General features: G+C 40.1%; 1 protein-coding gene across 1 annotated transcript in view; it reads left to right on the forward strand.

Annotated features, from left to right (window-relative positions):
* Window positions 1-284: 284 nt before the first annotated feature.
* LOC118797949 (adhesion G protein-coupled receptor L4-like) overlaps window positions 285-24,675 on the forward strand; it is a 61,405-nt gene continuing 37,014 nt past the window's right edge. The window contains exons 1-6 of the mRNA XM_036557248.1: window positions 285-363; window positions 6,478-6,531; window positions 9,146-9,520; window positions 9,627-9,686; window positions 11,902-12,321; window positions 17,694-17,882. Coding sequence (XP_036413141.1) covers window positions 333-363; window positions 6,478-6,531; window positions 9,146-9,520; window positions 9,627-9,686; window positions 11,902-12,321; window positions 17,694-17,882 — 1,129 coding nt within the window. The 5' untranslated portion in view covers window positions 285-332. The remainder of the gene's footprint in view (window positions 364-6,477; window positions 6,532-9,145; window positions 9,521-9,626; window positions 9,687-11,901; window positions 12,322-17,693; window positions 17,883-24,675) is intronic.

Here is a 24,675-nt window from a genome sequence, read left to right on the forward strand (position 1 = left end):
TCCTTCCCTGCAGTTAGCTGAGTATGTTCATAAAACATGCAAATTCATTTATTGAAATTATTTTATGGCAGCTATTTTCATATCACTCACAGACATCACATTTATCATCTATGTGTTACATGCAAAAGGCCCAAGGCAAACAGAACACAGTCCTTTGTTTCAACAGGACACAACAGGAAATGAACACATTTTAAAAACCACATAATTTGTTTATGGAAAGAAATGTGAACTAATGACACTTAAGAAAAAAACATTTCACGTCTTGTGAAAATCAGAAGGCACATTACAATGTGGTTGGCAGACAAGAACATCTCCCCAGAAGATTAATAAAAATGAACAAAAATAATATAGGTTCTTTGGCATGTGAGTATTTTTTCTTATAATAGAGCATAGTGAAATTGTAAATAAACGTTTTAAATATGTGGGGAAGAATCCGTTTATATATTTAGCTGTAAAGGTTCCTTTTGCTTTTAAAACTGTTAATTGATCATAGCTTAAGAGTTATTCCAATAATTACAATGTATTCAGCGTTTATCTGTTTACTCTTTTAGGCCATTTTAATAGTGGTTTTAATGTTATCTGGGGAAATCAGTCTAATGTCTTGCTGCTGTTGATTTTACTTTTTGACCTAGTGTGTGTTTGATCTTGTCCTCATCAATTTGGTCATAATCAAAAAAGAGCTCAGTTGGAGAGATCAAAACTAGGTCCTAAATGTAATCTATTTCTAGAAGATACTACTGTTTTTAGTTAGTTTAGGCTATGCATTTACTGAATGCTATGATCCTCAATACAGCTACATTAGTGCAGCTTTAAAAGCATTTAGTCAGTGGTCAGGCTGCAGTCCTGGAAGGTCCTATTACTGAAAAAAATTGTGTTTTTTGCCCAATAAATTTATATATTTAGTTATGCTGGACAAGGGTAAACTAAAGTGCAATGATTTCACCTTCCAGAATATTTCTTTCCCCCTTTTTATTTTATTTTTTATTTTATTTTATTTTATTTTTACATTGTTTTGATTAACTGTGGGTATGCTTTGTGCAAGTGACCAATCAGAATGGGCCTGTGCATTCTTATAGTAGCTAAAGTTACCACTCAGATTTGTCAATTTATGATTGGTTTTGTTATAGGTTTTGTGTATTATGCTTTAAGAGCCCATCGAAAACTGTACTTTTATTTATGATAAGTTTAGTCAAATTGAAGCTTTTATTTATTAAACATATATGATTTTTTTGGTATTTTTGGTAGAATAGCCTTGATTGCCTTGTTAATAACTATAACTTAATGGACTGTAAAAGAAAATGTTTTTGAAAATTATTTTGCTGTAACGTCTTGGGTCTCCTGCTAGGTTGCCCCTGGCCACCAGAGGGAGACAAAGAGTAGAACTTGGCTGATTAGGGCTGACAATGATCAGCTGTGCTAACTTTATTTAAGGAGAGCTCACATGCAACTCACTGCTTAGTCCTGAGTTTATGTTGCCATGTGCATGTGTCTCTTGGCAAAGCTGGTAATCTCTGGTATTGTTCTCTTGAGCTAAGGGTCCTGGGCCTTTGGTCCTCCTGAGTCAAACTGTGAGCGTCAGTATAAAAAAGCCTCATTTGTCCTTTGTATTGGCTTCCTCCCCTGCAGATTTCCGAAGTCACTTTTCTTTGAAGTCACTGCTCTGGCATTTCTTTTGTTTGACGTTCTCCTTCATGGTAAAGTACTTGCCTCTGCATCTCGAGGTTGCTCCTTTGAGCCTCGCTAGGTGCAACCTTATTTCTCTCTTTGAAATCGTTGAAATGCGAAGGCACTAATGGCTGCCTTTCCAGCAGGGACTCAGTGGTGAGGTGAAATATAAGCTGGCCACTTAAAAGGCACCCATTTGAAATTGATAGAGCAGGCCTTGAAGCTGGATAACTGACTACGAGAGCACTGCAGAGGCTGGGGTCCCATGCCCCCTTTGTACAGTATCCCAATTCCAAGGACCCCTGGGCCTCAATCAGCCCCTGCTTTCTCCAAACCAGCCAAGCAGCCCATGCCTTTGGGGCATACATGTCTTTCCCACCAAGGGTGGGATTCCTGCATGTGAGAAGGCAGGTGCAGGCAAACTGGTCACTTAGGGCCCAATCCCCTGAGTTGGTGGAAGAAGGACCCACCACAACCTCCAATTAGATCATGATTCCAGCCCAAGTCTTGCCTCCTCATCGGTCTTACAACTATGCCATATACCTCTTCCCTGGCACTACCCCTCTCCAAGTGTGGCTGTTTTCTCTCTTTCGGGCCCCAAACGAACAGCCATGGAAGAGTATATCAAGGAGGCATTGGCCCTGGGCCTTATCCAGCCATGCACCTCACCTGCTGGGGTTGGGTTTTTCTTTGTTGATAAGAAGAATGGCAGTCTTAGACCCTGCACTGATTACTGGGCCTCAATAAAATTACAGTCAAAGACCACTGCCCCTTGCCGTTAATGACCTCAGCATTCAAGGCACTGCAGCAGGCCTTAGTTTTTATTAAGCTGGACCTGCGCAGTGTGCCCTGAGGATGAATGGAAGACCACATTATAACATTATTGGGCATTACGAGTACACTGTAATGCTGTTTGGGCTCATGAATGCCCCACAGTCTCCTAATGTTTATTGAGGTCCCGCATGATGCTCTGAACCACTACGTGTTCATCCACCTTGACAACATTCTCATTATGGCCATTCAGTAGACAAACATGTGCTTCATGTCTGGTGGTTTCTTCAGCTTCTGCTTGAGAATCATCTCTATGTGAAGCTGGAAAAATCCCTCTTACATGTTCAATCGGTCACTTTTTTGGGCTTTGTGCTATCTAAAGGCTGGTTGAGCATGGACCCAGCCAAGATCAAGGCTGTTGTGGAATGGCCATGCCCCACTTCCTTGTGCTCTACCCAAAGGTGGCTCCAGTGCACCCCGGAAGCCCAGAAGGCTTTTGAAGACTTGAAGCGTGGCCTGACTTCTGTGCCAGTTCTGCAGATCCCTGACTCTGCTGTACCATTCATAGTAAAGCTTGATGCGTCCAATGTTGGCGAAGGGGAAGTCTTGTCCCAGCACTCTGAGACTGACCACAAACTCCATCCCTGTACATACTTTTCTTACCGCCTCACCCCTGCAGAGCATAATTATAATGTGAGCTCCTGGTGATGCAACTGGTGCAGAATGAGTGGAGGCTGGAGGGTGTGGAATATCCTATCCTGGTCTGGATGGATCACAAGAACTTGGCCTACATTTAACAGGCCAAGCATCTAAATCCATGCCAGGCCAGGTGTGCAATATGTTTAGCCTGCTATTGTATCGGCCGGTCTCAAAAAATCTCAAGCCTGATGTGTTCTCCAGACAGTAGGTTGTGCCACCCACTGATCAGTCTCTAGAGCCAATTATTCCTGGGACCTCAGGTCGGCAGTACATTCTTTCCTCTGTCTGAGCTAAAGTTGGGGTACACATCCCCTTTTATGTGCCATCCGGAGGCAACTTGCATACTTGAGTTCTTACGGAGACACTTCTGGTGGCCTCTGCCTCTGTAGCAGCCTGCCAGGTATCCCTCAGAACAAGGAGGCTAGAATTTGACTGGCAAGCTTGCTCCATCCCTTCCCATACAATCTTGACCCTGCTTCCACATCTCCCTGGATTTCATCCCTTCCTGGATTACATCATCCAAGGGCAACACAGTGATTATGGTTGTGATAGACCAGTTTTCCAAGGCCTGCAAACTGGAAGACCATTGGCAAAGGAGGCAGCCTCACTACTATCACAGCTCGTGGTGAGGTTCCATGGATTTCCAACCAACATGGTGTCTGAACGCAGATCTCAGTTCACTAGTCAGTTCTGGTAGGCTTTTTGCCAAATGCCAGGGGCTTTGGTGATTCTTTCCTTGGGTTTCTACTCCCAGTCTAATGGGCAGACTGATAGGAATAATCAGGACCTAGAGCGGACAATCAGGTGTCTAGTCTCCTCTAGATCATGTACATGGTCTGAGCACCTGTTTTGGCCATAACATCCTATGGCACACTTCACTGGGGATGTCTCCCTTTGAGTGCCAGTTTTGGTATTCTCCATCCATGCCCCCCAAGCAGGAGCCAGAGGTTGAAGTCCCCACAGCCCATCTGCTGGTGCCAGGGCTGACAATGATCATCTGTGCTCGGTTGATTTAAGGACAGCTCACACATGACACCCTGCTCAGTCCTGAGTTCATTTTGCTGTGTGCACATGCCTCATGTTTAACATGGTAATATCTGATATTCCAGGTTTTTCCTAATAAAAATCAACAAAAATAACCAAATACAAACCAAACAATTTTGTGCAAATAAAACTGCTCCAATTTAAGCATTTCAGCAAGATATGTGCAGACATGACATTCAGAGTCCTTTGTTAAACTTCAGCAACACTTAAGCCTCAAAATTCTGTCCCTGGCTCTGTGCAGTACTATTAGTAATAGTCCATTATGAAAATGTTTTTTCCACTTTAGCTAAGCCAGGGGTCAGCAACACACAACTCTTTTACTGCCCTTTTGCAGCTCCACAGCAGAATTAGATTTTTAGGTAAAATAACAATCTTCCTTTGCTGTAAAATAAAGCTTTGCTGATCATTATAACACACAGTTCTAACACAGTTTTCACAATAAATGGTCTTAAACACTGGGGTCAATGTATCTCCTGTAACTCCTAATTCACCCAACTTTACCACTGAAGATGGATGTGCAGACTACTGGTCACACAGTGACGCAGACAACCTCACCTAGCTCGTAGCTAAGGAAATGGTGAAGAGAAAGAACATCGATAATTTGGAGATGAATGGACTTATTTCCATTTATAATCACTCCAGCTGGTTTCCTGATACTAATATTAATCTGCAACAAGAAACTGTCAAACACTAAGTCATGAAGTCAGCTTCTCTTGCGCCAGCTTCTCATTCAAATATTCCCGTTCCAGCTTAAATGGCGCAGCAGTACATTCTGGTGCCTCAGGCACCATTTATGGTGGAATGGGACAATTCTAACAAGAAGCTGGTGAATGAGAAGCTGACTTTAGCCTCGTAAAAAGTCAAATGTTGAGAAACATTTTACAGCAAACTACTTCTGCGTAAAAGTTTCCTAACTGAGGTGCAAGAAAAGTGGCTACAACTGACCTAAAGCTTAAAGCAGAGCAAAATAAGTCTGTGTTTTTATAATATTTTCGGTGTTGTAGCACATCAGCACATACTGAGACGTATTTACAGGCATGATGGTAAATATAACATGGTAATGGCTCCAAAGGTGGTTTCATTTTTGTTGAAAGCGCAAAATGGCTCTTCTTAACATTTCAGTTGCCGACCCCTGAGCTAAGCCAACTAGTAAGGGATGATCAGTGTGTGACCATTTGCTCGAACTGTCCGCGGCTCAGTCAGGATTGCACAATCGCCACTAGCCCAGTTAACGACCATGTTCTATGTTCAAATTTTGTGTGGATTGCCTGAAGCCTGCTGCGAAATTGTAGCAAACATTATAGCTATAGTTACACAAAAATTTGTACGCGCTACAGCTATTGGCTACATTTCATAAGACTGTAGCGGCTACAGCTATTAGCTACAGAAATTTGTATTTAGTTACAAAAAGTAGCACACTATTTAGCTCCTCCCGCATCCCTGCTAGGAGCAACTTTATTTCTCTATTTTTTCCCCATGCTCTCAAGCCTCTACTACTCCACACGGCCTCTGTGCCTCATGGCTTATCCCCTTAAATCACAGTGTTTCCAATGAGGAATGCCAGTTCATTCCTTGTGTGGGACTAGTCAGTCACCTTGTTGCATTCAGTTAATTGTGCTTCATTGATTACTGTAGTTGCTCACTGCTAATTCACTCAGCAACTTAATTTTATTTTACCATAAACTTTTAAGTTTTCTGTTTTATTTTAAATTTCTTTTAAAAATGTTTCTAGCTGCATATGTTTCCACAGATGCATTTCTAGGCTGTTGCTTTGCAAGATAGATAGACATTTTGTGTGTATTTAATTTGTTGAAACAGTGATGCTTCACATTTCGTGACGGCCCCCAACATTGCAGCTTTATACGTGAATAAAACAGTACTGACTGGCTGCATTTTGGCTTCATCTCTGTTAAATATCATAATTAGAAAATACAGTTTAGTGAAGGTTGTGGTTATAGTTGATTGTCTTCCTTCATTTCACCAAACTGCAGCTGCATCAGTGAATCTATGAGTCGTTTGCTCATTATGATGCCCCGCTGTGAAGGGAAGCTATAGTGTCCTCATAACACATACACCCAAAATCAAACCTATAGAGCACATCTCTGTCCATTATCACTTCAATCTAAGCACATCAGAACACATCAGAGAGTTTCAGTGAGTTATTAGCCTACTAGCTTCCTCATAATAATTTTTATTTTTAACCCTGTCCCCTCTGGGGCTCTTAATGTTTTGCTTGAATCTTGAATTCTGAATGTTTTCTCCACAGCTACATTCAATAATTCTTTATCTTTCCACCAGGGGTCACTGTGGTTCTAATAACTACAATCACACAGACTAACACTCAAAACAATTGTAAGTAAAACCTGCAGTCTACTAAGGAGGTTTGGCTAAAATGATACATGTTTCTTAAAAGTTCAATTTAGGTGTTTATGTCAATAAAGCCTTTATTGAATTTAATACAGAGTAAATAGATTTAAAGAGAAAGTGAATTAAAATAGAGCTGATCATTCTTGATTGCACAAACTGACAGGAGATCAGGTGTATAGGTCAATTATCTGCATTTGTACACACTTAAAAAGATGGTTAAAGAAAATTCTTTAGTAAAGAAAATGGGTCTATGTAGAACCATGAACACAAGTGTTTGCATGATTAAAATGTTCTTTGGGAAATGGGTTCTTCTATTGTTACAGGTTGATATTGTAAAAGTAGCAGAACCTTTTTGGTTCAAAAAGGTTCTATATATAGAACCATCTATAGCATTCTGTAATCTGCAATCTGACAAACAGTTTCATGATGTGAAGAACCTTTTAATCATACAAAGGGTTCTTTGAGTGTTAATGGTTCTATATAGATGTCAAGTCATCCATCCATCCATCCATCCATCATCTAAACCGCTTATCCTTCTGGGTCGCGGTATGTCAAGTCATATCAAAGTTTATTTATAAAACACTTTTTACAACAGGCATTGCCATAAAGCAGCTTTACAAAAAAAATCTGTGTCCAAGCCCCTGTGAGCCAAAGGTGATGATGGCAAGGAAAAACTCCCTAAGAGCAAAAGAAAGAAACCTTGAGAGGTACCAAGACTTAAAAGGAGAACTCATCTTCCTCAGGTCAACATCAGATTGCAAACAATAACACAAGCAACATGAACAAAGAATAGGGTTTTACCATTAGTATAAGATATGGAAAAGGGAAAAAATCAGGTGAAGCAAGGGCTATGAATACATAGGCTGTGCAGCAGCAGTATCAACAGGAGGGTCAGTTCATGCAGGTGAGGTTTGCACACTGTTGTACAGGAGCAAGCTCCATGGTGGTCAAACTAGTTCAGAAGGCTGGTGAGCAGTGGGCACCCGCTCAAGGCAGATAAAGCAACGATATCAGATCACACAGGATGGGCAGTCGTTCAGTTTGGCAAAGAAACACACAGGCAGTTAGTTCTGTTAATACCAACTGATTACAGTTTACAGGCTTAACAGAGAACAGCAGAGACTCTGGCAGGTCGAGCTATTACAGCCTCACTAAGAGGGAGAGCCAGAAAGGTAACAGCACTTTTATCTAACAGAATAAAACTAATTACTAAGGGCTCAACAAAACAAGTACATTTTTAACTTAGATTAAAGACTGAGGCTGTGTCTGAGTCCCCAACACTAACTGGAAGATTATTCCAAAGTTTTGGGACATTGTAGGAGAAGGCTCTCCCCCCTGATTAACTTTATTAATTCTAGGTGTCAATATTAAGCCAGCACCTTGTGATCTAGGTAGGCGTAATGGTTCATAATAAGAGATCACTCAGGTACTAAGGGGCCATTTAGAGCTTCATGTGCCAGTAAAATCATTTTGTACTCAATGCAGAATTTCACTGGCAACCAGTGTAGGTTTGATAAAACTGTACTGATATGGTCAAACTTTCAAGTTCTTGAAAGGACTATGGATACCACATTCTGAATTAAGCTGGTTGAAGCTTTTGAAGCTTTTGCTGGAACATCCAGACAACAGGGCATTACAGTAATCCAGGCTTAAGGTAATAAATGCTTGAACTAGGTTTTCTGCATCCTGTAGATACAGTGCATTTCTTAATTTTGCAGTATAGCGTAGATGGAGGAAAGCTATTCTAGTAATATTTGTTTAATCTGCATCGAAGGACAGATCTTATAGAATCGTGATACCAAGGTTTTTACAGATGCACCTAATTCAACTGAGAAACTTATTAAGTTTAAGTTTTAAATTAGACAGTTGGTTTGTAGTAGCTTTGGACCAAGAAGAAGAATCTCTGTTTTGTCTGAGTTGAGTAGGAGAAAGTTAATCAACATCTACTCTTTTATGCCTTTTACACAGTGATTAATCTTATTAATTTGAACCATTTATATACTAAAGAACCAGATTAGCATTTAATTCTAAGAAATAAAAAAAAAAATAACATTCAATTCTAATAAATAAAACTCTTTATCTCTTGGTATTTATCTTTTTAATTTGATCTGTATCCTTTTTTACTACTTTTTCTACTATTTTTCATAATTTTTTTCTTTTAATTTCTTCTTACACTGTTTAGCTTTATCCCTGTTTTTAAAATACTTTGAGCTGCCACCAGCATGAAAAGTGCAACATGAAGATCTGGTGCATTTCACAGTATGTCCACAGCCACTGCTAATGCTGCTGTTGTTAATGGTGGTCATATAGTAATTATTTCAGATATTTCAGTAGGGTTTTGACATGGCACTGTCTGATTATAGAGTGTGCACGCCTGTTGTACCACACAGTGATGCACTTTACTTTGTTTTACACTTTAACAGTGTCTTAGCAGAGCCAGTACCCAGTGTGATATTACAGACAGAATCCTTTTTCAACCAGACAACAGTTTACAATTCCTCTAAATTAGTAAAAATATTGCCTGGAAACCTTTTATTGGTTTGGATGTTACTGGAAACATTTCCCTACTGATGCATTTTTAAATTATTTTCAACAACAGCTACTTTTGATGACCCCTGCAACAACTACACTGCTCTAGACAATCCTTGGAGAGCCACGAATACAACCATCCAACTGGACATTTGTGACCGCCCATTCAACTGGACTGGCTGGTACCGGATGCTGTATTATGGGATGAACATCCGTATGCCACAGAGCTGTGTTAATGAGTACAGATGTGGTACTGATATCACTCTGTGGCTGAATGATCCTCACCCTCAGATAGTGGATGGAATAGTTACTCGCAGGGTCTGTGGGAGGTCAGGAACTGACTGCTGCGCCTCTGTTTCCACCCCAATTAGAGTCAAAGCATGCCCAGGAAATTATTATGTCTATGAGTTTGTCAAGACTACCTGCTCTGCAGCATACTGTGCAGGTATTTTGATGTGTTGATTTTACAAGCATTAGCTAAGAGTGCTGATAATGGTGTTAGTGTTGCTTATATGGCCTTTATTTGTTTTAATATGTCAGTTTTTTTCCAGATGTGAATACCATCACTCCAAACATCGCCCCAACAACTGCAACCGTTACTTCAGTATCTAGTAGGTGTCAAAAAGATCTGTTAATTTTTTGGATTCTGAATATATATTCTCATTTTCCAAATAAATATACTGTATATTACTTGTTTTCAAAGCCATTTTTAACAGATGAACCACTATTAGTGTCAGGCTAATGAAAAATACAACTCAGCGGTTAGAGGACAGTTAAACGTCTTTGTCACATAGGATATCAGGATATTATTTGAAGTACTGAAACTGAAATATATAAGGTTTGGGACATAGAGACTATTCTGGTGGAAATGTATGATTGCATGATATGTGTGGAAGAACATGTGTAATGTCGAAAAGGGTGAAAAGCTGGTCCATAGTTCCACAGCCTGGATGGAATCCGCATTGTTCCTCCTCAATCTAAGGTTCGTCTATCAGTCGGAGTCACCTTTCCAGCACCTTGGCATAAACTTTCCCAGGAAGGCTGAGCAGTGTGATATCGTGGTAGTTGCCACACACCCTCCAGTCTCCACCATCCTAGTATGCCAGTCCAAGGGTACTGTTCCCAAGGTCTATGAAATATTGCAGAGGGGTGTCAGCCACGACATCCAGAGCCTTTCCAGGCGAATCTCATCCACTCCTGGTGCTTTGCCACTGAGGAGCTTGCCAACTACCACAGTGACCTCCACCAGGGAAATGAAACCTGACACGCCAGAAGCCTCTGGCCCTGACTGAGTTTCTCCACCCCTGCCGAATATATCTCAGGCAAAGCCACCCCGATCATTCCTGAGTTGCTGGATAGTTGTCCAGAACCTCCTTGAAGCCTAAAAAAAATCTTTTTCCCTGGCCTCGCCAAACTCCTCCTATGCCCTGGATTTTGCTTCCACCACCGTTGCCACTGCTGCCTTTTTTGCCTGTCGCTACCCATCTGCTGAGTTGGGAGTCCCCCGGGCCATCCAGTCCCTAAAGGCCTCTTTCTTGAGCTTGACAGCCTCCCTCACCAGTGGAGTCCACCAGAGGGTTCTTGGGTTATTGCTCTGACAGACACCAACAAGCTTTTGGTCACAGCTATGTCTGTCAGCTTCCACAATAGAGGTTTTGAACAGGGTCCATTCAGACTCCATTTCCTCTACCTCCTCCAGAACATGACAAAAGCTCTCCCGTGGGTGGGAGTTAAAATTATTCTGAATAGGGGCCTCTTACAATTGTTCCCAGCACACCCTCACTATTTGCTTGGGCCTACTGGGTCTGACCATCAGTCTTCCCCGCCATCTGAGCTTTCAATCGATGGTGAGTTGGTGAAATGAAAGCTCAGCACCTCTCTTCACCCAAGTGTCCAGAACATATGGTCCTAAGTCAGATGAAAAGTCAATTGTTGACCTTTGACACAAGGAGCTCTGGTATCATGAACACTTATAAACATCCTTGTGTTCAAACTTGGTATTTGTTATGGAGAATCCATGCCTAGCATAGACGTCCAATAACAATTCACCATTTGAGTTATACTTGGGCAGGCCATTCTTCCCAATCACCTCTCTCCAGGTCTCCCAGTCATTGCCAACATGAGCATTAAAGTCTCCCAGCAAGACTATGGAGTCTGTAGGTTGGGCCCTTTCCAGTACCCCACCCACTCACTCCAAGAAGGCCAAATACTCCTAACTGTTGTTTGGTGCATAAGTACACACAACAGTCAGAGTTTTCCTCCCTGCGGTTTTAATTCACATTGAGGCAATGCTCTTGTCCACCAGGACGAATTCCAACTGCACAGCAGCCAGTTGGGGACTTGTGAGTATTCCCACACCTGCCCGGCACCTGTCACCCTGTGCAACTCCTGAGTGGGAAAGGGACCAACCCCTATCAAGGAGCTTTGTTTCGGAGCCAACACTGTGGGTGGAGGTGAGCCCAACTATATCTAATATCTCTCAACCTCCTGCACAAGCTCTGACCACCCCCCCCCGCCCCCGCCCCCGCCCAGTGAGGTTACATTCCACATACCAAGAGCCAGTTTCTGCTGCAGGGGACTTTGAGCCCACTGGCAGGCCCAGGTCACTATGCTCTTCAGTATGACCCATTCTGCTGCCAATGTTTGTCTATGGAGAATGCATGGCTGCCTGCTTTATTTTATACACCTGTTCACAATGAATGTGCCTGAAAAACCTGGAACTAGTAATTAGGTGTCCGCATACTTTTGTCCATATAGTGTATACAAGATTACAGCAATAAGCTTTACTCATAGCAAATAATTTGTCTAATAACTTTGTCTCCACAGCAGACTATGCTGTGTTTGACCCTTGCAGTGTCTACAATGTTCTTGACGATGAATGGAGGATAATGGATGGTCTAGTCTACACAATATACCGTGGTCATGATGACACAGTTGCAAAATGGAATGGCTGGTATCGGCTATATCTTCAGGGAAAAAATGCTCAGATTCCTGAACCTGATTGGTGTGCGAATTACATTGTATGTGGTGGTTACACACCACTTTTCCTTGGAGGATCTCACCCACAAACACAGGATGGCATTGTCACCCGAGAAATCTATGGATCGTATGGCTATGTGACTGATGGCAGGCAATGTAATTCCTACAGATCAAACTCAATCCAAGTCAAAGCCTGCCCAGGACAGTTCTATGTCTATAGACTCGTCCAGCCAGCTGTGTTATTTCCAAGGCCTACATACTGCACAGGTAAAATCTGTCAATTATGTAGTTGCATTTCCAGTTATTATCTAAAGCTTCATTTTGTTTGCTGCAAAAATGTTTGTCAGATGTTAAACAAGTTGCTCACCTCATATTTGGTTTCTTTACAGTGGTGGTGATAGAAGTCAGGGATCACAATATGTACAACACAAATATAGCCATTTTATTTACTATCAAAAACCACCATCATAAGAAAGTGACAGATTACATTAAAAAGATAAATAGGATGAGACATAGAGCTTAATTAAACACTAAGTTAAAGAGATACATTTTTAGATGCTTCTTACAAGTGTGAACTGAGCTTGGCTGTCTGTTAAACGGTGGAATTGAGTTAAACAGTTTAGAAGCACAATAACTGAACGAGTCTCTCCATGTTTTCTGTATTTTACTTAAGGTATTTGCAGAAGGCCAGTATCTGCAGATCTAAGATCACATGTTGGAGCATAAACAGACAGACACTCTGTGATGTATGCAGGTGCTAGGTCATTTAGAGCCTTAAAAACTAGTAGCAGAACTGCATTTTGTACAAGTTGCAAAGGATTTTTATATTTTTATATAGGATATTGTTTTCTTAGGAAGTCCTGTAAGAAGAGCATTACAGTAATCAAGTTTGCTTGTAACAAATGCATGAACTAATTTCTCTGTGTCACTCTAAAATAGTAATAACCGAACTTCAGTGATATTTCTCAAATGACAGAATGCTACTTTAGTGACTGCATTTATATGCAGGATAAAACAGTGCTCAGGGTCTAAGATCACACCCAGGTTTCATACTTCAGGTTTGGTATATGAAGCTAAAGAGCCAAGTTTCTCCTAAAGCATTTTTCTCTTAGTTTCTGATCAATATTTCAGTTTTTTTTCATGATTTAATTGTAGAACATTTTGTGACATCCACTGAGAACACAGACATCTGATACACAGCTGGTTAGTCTGTCTACAGAGTCTTGATGTATAACTGGGTGTCTTCAGCATAACTATGAAAACTTATGCTTCCCAATGACAACACCTAGAGATAGTATGTACAAAGAGAATAGCAAAGGCCCTAAAACTGAACCTTGAGGGACTCCACAAGAAATGCCAAGTCTTTTTGATGAATGATTCCCAAGTGAAAACATGAATTGTCTTTTACCTAAATATGATTTGAACCATTCTAAAACTGTGCCTGAGAGGCCGACCCAGCATTCAAGTTGCTGGATTAAAGTCTTGTGTCAAAAGCTGCACTAAGATCTAATAAAACCAGAATAGAAGGATTTTGTGCAACAGCACTGAGCCTGAGCTCATTCATAATGCAAATCAGTGCTGTCTCTGTACTATGGCTAGAACGAAAACCTGAATGAATCTTTTCATATAACTTGTTTGATATTAGATATGCTTTTATTTGTTTGAAAACAACTTTTTCTAAGACTACTTAAAAAAAAGATAAGTTTGAAATGGGTCTAAAATTATTTAGAATGGAAGGATCCATGCTATTCTTTTTTTTTAACAGAGGCTTCACCAGGGCAGATTTAAAAGCATCTGGAAAAACACCTGTTGACAGAGAACAATTTACAATAGTTAAACCATCATTGTGAACCCAATCAAAAATCATCTTGAGGAATGAAGTAGGAACAGGGTCAAGATCACATGTGGATGAACTTAGTTTGTTTATAACAGTCGTAAGCTCCTGATGATTGATAACAGAGAAAGATGTCATTACTGATGTAGGTGGCTTATCAGGAACATTATTGGAGCTTGTTCAGCTGGCTGAGCTATACCCTGTCGTATCAGGTCTATTTTATTTTGAAAATGAATTGTGAACTCTTCACAGATTTTAGAAGACAAATCACCATGAGACGCACTAGCAGAAAAGCTGGGGTTAATTAGTTGGTCTATGGTGGAAAAAAGGATTTTGGTATTATCTTTATGTCTATTAATTACACTAGAGAGGTATGACTGTCTGGATATTTTCAGCATTATTATAGATTGAGATCTGCTCTTTGAGTAAATCATAATGTACCTGCAGTTTAGTTTAGTTTTCCTCCATAAATGCTCTGATTTATGACAATTTATCTTAAGCTGGTTGTGATGATGTAAGGTACCCCCTTACACATCACAGCATAAAGACTGGTTGTATATACTTACCTGTACTTACCTGAGGACTGATTATCTTTGCTTTGTGGAGTAAAAGGGAACTTAATGGGTTCAGCTGTGTTACTTACCTGGGTGAGTCCATCCTCTGTAGAAGAGGAGGGAGGGACAAAACCTGTAAGAAAAGGAAATGGTTTAATAAGTGTACACTGTATTGTAAATATATATGTATATATATATATATATATATATATATATATATATATATATATATATATATATATATATATTAATGACATCGTAAATGTAACTATGAAGAATAAGTGAAGAGCATGAAATATATTTACTGTTGAATGTAAATATATTTAAATACCTGAAGTATTGGTTTATTCTAGAGGAGGAGCACCCCATATATAAGCAGCATTACTGGGGGGTGCAGAAATCCCTTCTTTCAGCTTGGTGGAAGATTGAAGGTGATGCGAGTGAAAGACCTATATGACTTTGTAGGCATTAGTCAGTCTCATAGCTGTAGAGACCATTTTTGTTTTGTCTTCATTTTGTTTTCGTTTATTGTGTATGCGCGTGTAAATATGTAAATAATGTTGGTGTGTAAATAAAGGTGACGGGGAGAAGAACTCTTGAACAAGCTGTATTCATTCCAGTTACTTGGACTTCTTGCCCGACGCTACCCATAAGGTGTGTCTCCTGCCACAGCATACTGCTGGGTCGAGGGACACGCTTTATCACACTGGTGTATTCCTGCATTTATCCATGGATTTTTATGAGTATGCAAGTTTTTCTTCCATTTGACTGGAGTGAGAATGTCAAGGGTTTCCCGTAATCTAGCACTTAGATCATAGACCAGATCAATACAGGAAGAAGTCATATATGTATTCACAGAACTATTATAAAAGCTTTTAAACTTCTGAACTGTTTCTGAGTCAATGTAACGCTTTTTCAAGTACTTTTCAGGTACTTTCCTCCTTACTTCTAAATTGATTTAAAGAAAATACAGAAATGATCTGATATGAAAACTTCAGAGATTTGGGACACGTTTGTGATTAAACCTTTAGTGATCACCAGATCCAAGATGTGACCAAGCTTCTGGGTAAAGCTGCCCATGTGCTGCTTCAAATCAAATGTCTCTAGAAGTCTAATAATTTATAATACACTACTATCTGATGGATGATTGCAACATACTCAAAAGACATGAATTCACCAATAGTGGTATTTTTTGCAGTTAAAGTCACTATTATAAATGCAGGCCAATTCTCCTCCTTGTCTGCCCTTTTTTACTGTATGCATAAATCTGTACCTTTCAGGAGCAGCTTCAAGTTGAGTTGTTGTGCCATTATCACTAAGTCATGTTTCTGAGAGAAACATAAAATCTAGCTTATGCTCTTTAATAACTTCTCTAATCAGCAGGGTTTTGTTATTAAGTGACCTTACGTTGAGTAGTGCGAGGTTTAATTTTCTGCTTTCTGTTTGGGGGGGACTGGTCTTTTTAAAGAGTATGTGAATTAAATTATTGGGGTTTTGACTGCGCACATTTTCCTTTGATTTATTAATTACACAGAGTTTGATGACACTAATAATGTTATTGGAGCAAGTTCTCCCTTCACAGCTGGCAGAAGCTTTAGTATTAAGACAGCAGAGAGAGAGAGGGAAATGGTAGCAATGGAAGAGGCATTGTCTATATCATGAAAAGCGCTTACCTGTCTACTGTTTATACTACTTACCCGTCTATTGTTTACTTCTGTTAAGTCCAGTCAGGCCTGGTGCAGTGCCTTCTCTATATTCTCGGACAGAATTCTGTCATTCTGTTGGATTTAAGTCACATACATACCCCACTTCTCCCCACATCATAGAAAGATAGTGAAAAACATCCAGAGTTAGAAGTACAGTGACTGACATATTATAAAAAATGGAGATTATGTACAGCAATAGATTACATGATTACATGTACTTTGTCCATTACAGGATTTATACAGAACAGGCAAAAGTAGTTTCAAGCTGTGACCCAGACAAGCCTATTCTACTTTGGTCTCTTGTGCACTTTTACAACACTGCACTGCATTGTAGAATACTAGCTGTCACAACAAAGTCAAAACCAAAATGCAAAAGGTGTCAAACTATCTTAATATGCCTAATATGGGCCATTCTACCAAATTCATTATGATTTAGTGAAACCCAAGGCATTAACAGTGATTGTAATAATTAAAATGCATACAAAGTCAATATGCTTTCTATTGGGAGGTGGCTGTCCCAAATCCTAACCCTTTATTTCAACTTGTGAGAATAATAATTACTTTTTCGCATTCTTAATGATTATTTTTATTTCTTTTGAAGGGAAGTTGATTTATTATGAGTTTAATTTTCGTGTTTCTAATTTTCATGTCACCATCAAAAGATAGAGTCTTATTTTAGCCACAACCCTGTATTTTAGAGCCGGAAGTGAGACTGCATCCCTGTCCCTCATGGCCAGATGGTGAGGAGTTAGATCCTGTTGTTTTGAAGCAAATGTGTCCCAAAGTCTGAAAATCGGTGTGGAACATTAAGAACTGTCACTACTGAAACAAATATTTTCTGCAATTATGCATTCTAGTGACAAATATTATGGTTTTATGTATGTGCATCTGTTTAAAGCAATTCATTGCTAGTCATTTACTGGCTAACGTTTTTGACTTCTGCTTAAAATTAGCTAAAATGGTCACTACCAAAACAGTCACTATCAACACATTTCACTTAAAGCAAATAGATTTTATTCTAAAATCCAAGTCAGTCAAAAGTCCACAATGTGTTTTCAACTCTAACATTGAACTAGTTCAGTGGAATTATCTGTATTCACATATGCTACAGGCAAGTATCAGTGTGCCTCAGATGATGGTAGCATTTCCAGCTAACAGAATAGACTGATAGACAGCTTCACACAACAGACTGCCAATAACAACAAGCAGTAGGAATTAAGGGCAGAGGTGAAGTGGTGTCAGGGGCAGGCAAGCAAAGATCCGTTACAGTAGAACAATCAAAAAGACTGATATAGGGAAAGTTTACAGTGGTAAGCAGTGTTGAATAGCTATGACACTGATTGGCTAGAGAAGGGTAAAGATATATAACGTGAACATCAACATATCTTTGGCTACCACAGCAAATGAAGGATTGTCACGTGAATTTCAAACTGTGTGCAGCACAGAAATCATGTGTAAGAAATGATGTGAATCAGTGGCATAACTAAAAATAACTAAAGATAAGTAATTGACATTGCTGCATATCTTCAACTCTTTTCATGACAGTTGCTTTGGACACTCCTAGCTATGATCCTTGCAACAGCTACACATCTCTGGATCAACCCTGGAGAGGCACTAATGCAACTGGAGGGACCAATTGTGACAGATCCTTTAACGGGGATGGCTGGTACCGGCTGCTGTATAAAGGGATGAACATCCGTATGCCAGAGAGCTGTGTTGCTTTATCCAAATGTGGTACTGCAACCTCTCTGTGGCTGAACGGTTCTCACCCTCAGATGTCAAATGGAATAGTTGTTCTCCGAGTCTGTGGGAGGTCAGGAACTGACTGCTGTTACTACAGCTCCACTCCAGTTCGAGTCAAAGCATGTCCAGGAAACTATTATGTCTATGAGTTTTTTAGTACACCTTTTTGTGATGCAGCTTACTGTGCAGGTACTCTAATTGATTTATAAGCTTTACACTGTGATTTTTTTTTTTTGTTACTAGCAATTATCAGGCTTACAGTTTGTTTTATACCATTTCTTCAGATGTGACTACCATAATGCCAATCTCTACAACAACAGCAGCCAGTAGCACTAAACTGACCACGAGCTCTAATCTGTACATGACAAGTAAGTTGTCAGGGGGATTCTCAATTAATACATTGTTGCCATTTTGGTTTTCTATATGGGGTCAAAGGATATGTGTTGTTATAGGTTTAAAACCACTGTTTCATTATTTCTTGGTTTTGATCAATTGTTTAATTAGCATTAGATTACGCTTATTTGGTGTGTTACTAGCAATTATCAAGCTTGCATGGTTATTTTATGCCCTCTTTTCAGATATGAGCACTGCTATGTCCATGACAACAATGTAACAGGTTTTGCAATTTTTAATGTTATTATTGCTAGAACCTTATGTGAGGGTGTGGGGTAACCCAGATTTATTTGAAGTCTACAGACCAGGGCAAGAGAGAGAAACGCTCCAAGAATGCTTCAGAAAAGGGAATTTATTGGCTAAATATCAAACTACTTTTGGACTACATTCAATGATAAACATTAGAAAATAAAACCAGAAAACAAAACAAAACAAAGTGATAGTAATGAAAGTCAAAAAGACAAAATAGCACAAATAAGTTAGAGTGATTCACGGCTAAATGGTATGAGGCAGTGTGGTTTGGGAAGTCGCTTGGGAGAGCCTCTAGGGAATTAAACTAAGTATGGATGTGAATAACTATATGGCTGGATGTACCTATTAAAAGTTCTCCTATTAAATAAGTTGGCGTCAGGGCCCTGATTGCAAATTGATGGAACCAGCTTACGTTGGGTTCGGGGGCTGACTTCAGGAGGGGTCGTCTCAGGACGGACTCGATCGAAAGCTGGAGCTCACGCGGTGGTTGATCTCCTCGCTGGCCGTGGATACTGCATCTCCGTGCGGGCATGCGCCTTTCCGTCAGTGATTGGGCGGTGGCGTCTCGTGGCCGTCTGACTGTGGAGCTCGATGGCCGATCTGTTCACAGATCAATGCGTGGCTCTGGGTGCGATGCTGGGTCTCCGTGGCGTCAGAACTGCTCCCACACCGCTGGCGAGGTTCAGGTTGCAATCAGGGTTCTGAGGCTGGTGATACTAATTTAACTAAATACCTCTCTTTAGCAGAATCGAAAGTTATGGATATATTCTGCCTGGCCAGACAAGAAATATCCACCTTCCCTCTCTGAGGGTGGTTCAAACTTAAGGTGTGTAGACGAACAGGCAAGTTACAAAACAAACAAAGGTTTCAGATCTGAAAATTTAGCGTTCTAATACTTCTGACCTGTCTTTCTGACCAAGGCCAGCACAAACTTAGAAATTTAGTTCTCCTCTTGTTGAGAACACAGGACTCTGAACTGAACAACTGAAATTTGCGGTGCACTCTGGTTTTGCTCGGCTGGAGGCCCTACCCTTTGGAGGTGGAGCCAGAGTGCTGATAGGTTCTCCTCACCTAAGGTTAACTAGCTACTCATGGTTTCAAACTCTGATTAGTTGTGCATAATTTTAGGAATGCCTTCCCCAGAATCACTGCCTCCTTTGTTTCAGCTAGTTTAAGCAAAAAAAAGAAACATTCCTATATCATCAAGTTGATTTACCTTTCAAAATCAAGGAATGGACAACTAGGATATTCAGGTATGTTTCTAAGAGAGAGTTTAACCCTTGTTACCTGATACACAACATATGTTAAAGAACACAGGTAATATTTGCCTATAATATCTGAATATGACTCAATGCATGAAGAAATAAAATCGACAATAAAAGAAAAGAAACAAAGGAAGAAAAGAAAAGAAAACCACATTCAGGATACATATTGGTCAAAGGTCTAAACTCATAGCAATTAAATGGTTGGGTCTGTCTGTTATCAAAGTTATACACTACGTATTTCTAGCACTTAATAGCAGAAAAAGATACAGGTAAAATTAAGGTACTACCCAACAACAAGATTAATACAACATGAAGTATTGCTTACAGATTATATAAACATTGATAATCAAGCAGACAAAGCAAGGAGTTTCTCGGGTTCCATGTAAGCACATGTCCTTACGGTGGTGATGTGGTAATTTGCGGTTTCACCCCTTGGGGGTGCTGTGGGTCCATGCTTGAGATCCCTAGGGGATTTAGAAAGTTGAAATTTGCAGTCCAGATTGTCGTATTGGTTCCGTTCTTGGTATGTCTAGTTTAGGTAAAAAGAGTTCTAATGAATGGTTGCAGTTTGGAGTTGACATATACCTTAGAAATGTTCTATCTGGTACTTAAAGATAAAGTTGTCCACAGGACTTTGGAGGGCCATGTGGCCAATATTCCAGGGAGGTGTTCTGTTGCCCTTTGGGTCGAGGGAGAGGGGTTCTGGTTCTTGATTCAGTCGTAAATTTTAGGGTTAGGAGTGTTAAGTCGACAGATTTACACTTTCAACTCCAGACTCGCTGGAACCAAGAGGCCCTTAACTTTTGGGTTGTTGACACGTTAGAAACACTCAGATTGGGGGTAAAGTTTGAGCCAGTGTTCGCTACAACAACCACAACACTGGACGATAGCAGTCAACTGAACAGAACTAATAGGTTTCCAGAGGGATTCTCAAAATTGTTATGTTTGAATAATTTGTCAAATAGATTAACATGGTAGGCAATGGTACATTTTAAGCTTCAGTGTCAAATATGCATTTGATTTCATTAAAAACAAATATATATAACACAGAGCACAATCTTTAAAAAATAAAGATTGGTCACACTATTGTATGCCCTACAATACTACTTGCATCTGTTTTAAATTTGGTGTCATTTGCCATGTGTCTATAGAGCTTTATGGGTAATTAATATGGAATTTGTTTCAATTTTGGCTTTTCATATGGGTTAATAAGTTTAAAATCTTCATTTGATAATTATTAACATTGACAAACCAAAAGTCATGGAACTCTCCACCACATCCAATAAATGTTCAACTGGAGCAAATGTGCAGGCCACAACATTTGTCCGAACACTACAGAATGCTCCTCAAACCAATTCTGGACAACTTGGGCCCGGTGGCATGGTGAATTATCCTGCTAGAATATCCCATCACTGCGAGGGTACATGAAGTTTATGAAGGGCTGCAAATTGTCACCAAGCAGTAAAACGGTCAATGACGTATCCAGGTGGACCAGTGGACCTAACCCATACCATGAGAACACACCCCACACCAGTATGGAATCACCACTAGCCTGCCCAATGCTGGGGTCCAAGACTGGGATAGACTTCTGACTCCACCATGGTTCTTGGAGAAATTCGCCATGGTACAATACTACATTGACAAGCCACTAGTCATGGGATAGTGGTATGTAACATCTCTGGATCAACCCTGGAGAGGAACATCTCTGGATCAACCCTGGAGAGGAACTAATGCAACTGGAGGGACCAATTGTGACAGATCCTTCAATGGGAACGGCTGGTACCTGCTGCTCTATAAAGGGATGAACATCCGTATGCCAGAAAGCTGTGTTGCTTTATCCAAATGTGGTACTGCAACCTCTCTGTGGCTGAACGGTTCTCACCCTCAGATGTCAAATGGAATAGTTGTTCTCCGAGTCCGTGGGAGATCAGGAACTGACTGCTGTTACTACAGCTCCACTCCAGTCAAGTCAAAGCATGTCCAGGAAACTATTATGTCTATGAGTTTTTTAGTACATCTTTTTGTGATGCAGTTTACTGTGCAGGTACTCTAATTGATTTATAAGCTTTACACTGTGATTTTTATTTTTTTATTTTTTTGTTACTAGCAATTATCAGGCTTACAGTTTGTTTTATACCATCTCTTCAGATGTGACCACCACAATGCCGCGCTCTACAACAACAGCAGGCAGTAGCACTCAACTGACCACTAGCTCTGATCTGTACATGACAAGTAAGTTGTCAGGGGGGTTCTAAATTAACACAGTGTTTGTTGCCATTTTTGTTTTCTATATGGGTCAAAGGAAATGTGTTGTTATGGGTTTAAAACCACTGTTTCATTATTACTTGGTTTTGATAAATTGTTTAATTAGCTTTAGATCGTGCTTATTTGGTGTGTTACTAGCAATTATCAAGCTGGCATGGTTATTTCATGCCCTCTTTTCAGATATGAGCACTGCTATGTCCATCACAACAACAACACTGGACATAAGCAGTCAACTGAACAGAACAAGTAGGTTTCCAGAGGGATTCTCAAAATTGTTATATTTTACTAACTTATCAAATAGATTAACATGGTAGGCAATGGTATATTTTAGCTTCAGAGTCAAATATGCATTTGATTTCATTAAAATATATATATTTGTAATATAGAGCACAGTCTTTAAAAAAAGGTTTGGTTACACCACTGTAGGCCCTATAATACTACTTGCATCTACTTTAAATTTGGTCTCATTTGCCATGTGTCTATAGAGCTTTATGGGTAATTAATATGGAATTTGTTTCAATTTTGGCTTTTCATATGGGTTAATAAGTTCAAAATCTTCATTTGATAATTATTTACACTGACAAACCAAAAGTTATGGAACTCTTCACCACATCCCATAAATGTTCAACTGGAGCAAATGTGCAGGCCACACCATTTGTCCGAACTCTCCAGAATGCTGCTCAAAACAATTCTGGACAACTTGGTCCCGGTGGCATGGTGAATTATCGAATAAGCAGGGGTACATGAAGTTTATGAAGGGCTGCAAATTGTCACCAAGCAGTGAAACGGTCAATGACATGTCTAGGTGGACCAGTGGACCTAACCCATACCATGAGAACACACCCCACACCAGTATGGAATCACCACTAGCCTGCCCAACGCTGGGGTCCAAGGGTTCATGGAGTCTGTGCCACACAGGAACACTACCATCAGCCTGAAACAATCGGTACCATGACTCATCGGACCATGCCACATGTTGCCAGTTCTCTAGGGTCCAAGTAGCAACCTCACGAGCCCAGGTCAGATGCTGTGTTGTGGTGTTAACAGAGGCACTCTGGTGGGCCTTCTGCTCCCCTACCCCATGGAAACAAAGAATGCTGCACTGACCTGCAGGATATGTGTGTGGGGCCTCCTGCACTGAATGTGGATGTGATTTCCGCCAGAGTCGCTTGTCTGTTCTCACGGACAAATTCTAGCCAGACGCCAACGGTCAAGATCATTAAGCACCCGTGGATCAATTAAACAACTGATCAAAACTGAGTAATAATACAGTTATGGGCCAGACTTCTGACTCCACCATGGTTCTTGGAGAAATTCGCCATGGTACAATACTACATTGACAAGCCACTAGTCATGGGATAGTGGTATGTAACATCTCTGGATCAACCCTGGAGAGGAACATCTCTGGATCAACCCTGGAGAGGAACTAATGCAACTGGAGGGACCAATTGTGACAGATCCTTCAATGGGAATGGCTGGTACCTGCTGCTCTATAAAGGGATGAACATCCGTATGCCAGAAAGCTGTGTTGCTTTATCCAAATGTGGTACTGCAACCTCTCTGTGGCTGAACGGTTCTCACCCTCAGATGTCAAATGGAATAGTTGTTCTCCGAGTCCGTGGGAGGTCAGGAACTGACTGCTGTTACTACAGCTCCACTCCAGTTCAAGTCAAAGCATGTCCAGGAAACTATTATGTCTATGAGTTTTTTAGTACACCTTTTTGTGATGCAGTTTACTGTGCAGGTACTCTAATTGATTTATAAGCTTTACACTGTGATTTTTATTTTTTTATTTTTTTGTTACTAGCAATTATCAGGCTTACAGTTTGTTTTATACCATCTCTTCAGATGTGACCACCATAATGCCGCGCTCTACAACAACAGCAGGCAGTAGCACTCAACTGACCACTAGCTCTGATCTGTACATGACAAGTAAGTTGTCAGGGGGGTTCTAAATTAACACAGTGTTTGTTGCCATTTTTGTTTTCTATATGGGGTCAAAGGATATGCATTGTTATGGGTTTAAAACCACTGTTTCATTATTTCTTGGTTTTGATCAGTTGTTTAATTAGCTTTAGATTGTGCTTATTTGGTGTGTTACTAGCAATTATCAAGCTTGCATGGTTATTTTATGCCCTCTTTTCAGATATGAGCACTGCTATGTCCATCACAACAACAACACTGGACGATAGCAGTCAACTGAACAGAACAAGTAGGTTTCCAGAGGGATTCTCAAAATTGTTATATTTTACTAACTTATCAAATAGATTAACATGGTAGCAATGGTATATTTTAAGCTTCAGAGTCAAATATGCATTTGATTTCATTAAAATATATATATTTGTAATATAGAGCACAGTCTTTTAAAAAACAGTTTGGTCACACCACTGTAGGCCCTATAATACTACTTGCATCTACTTTAAATGTGGTCTCATTTGCCATGTGTCTATAGAGCTTTATGGGTAATTAATATGGAATTTGTTTCAATTTTGGCTTTTCATATGGGTTAATAAGTTCAAAATCTTCATTTGATAATTATTTACACTGACAACCCAAAAGTCATGGAAATCTCCACCACATCCCATAAATGTTCAACTGGAGCAAATGTG

This window comes from Colossoma macropomum, unplaced genomic scaffold (assembly GCF_904425465.1).
Source record: "Colossoma macropomum unplaced genomic scaffold, Colossoma_macropomum, whole genome shotgun sequence".
Taxonomy (NCBI): Eukaryota; Metazoa; Chordata; class Actinopteri; order Characiformes; family Serrasalmidae; genus Colossoma; species Colossoma macropomum.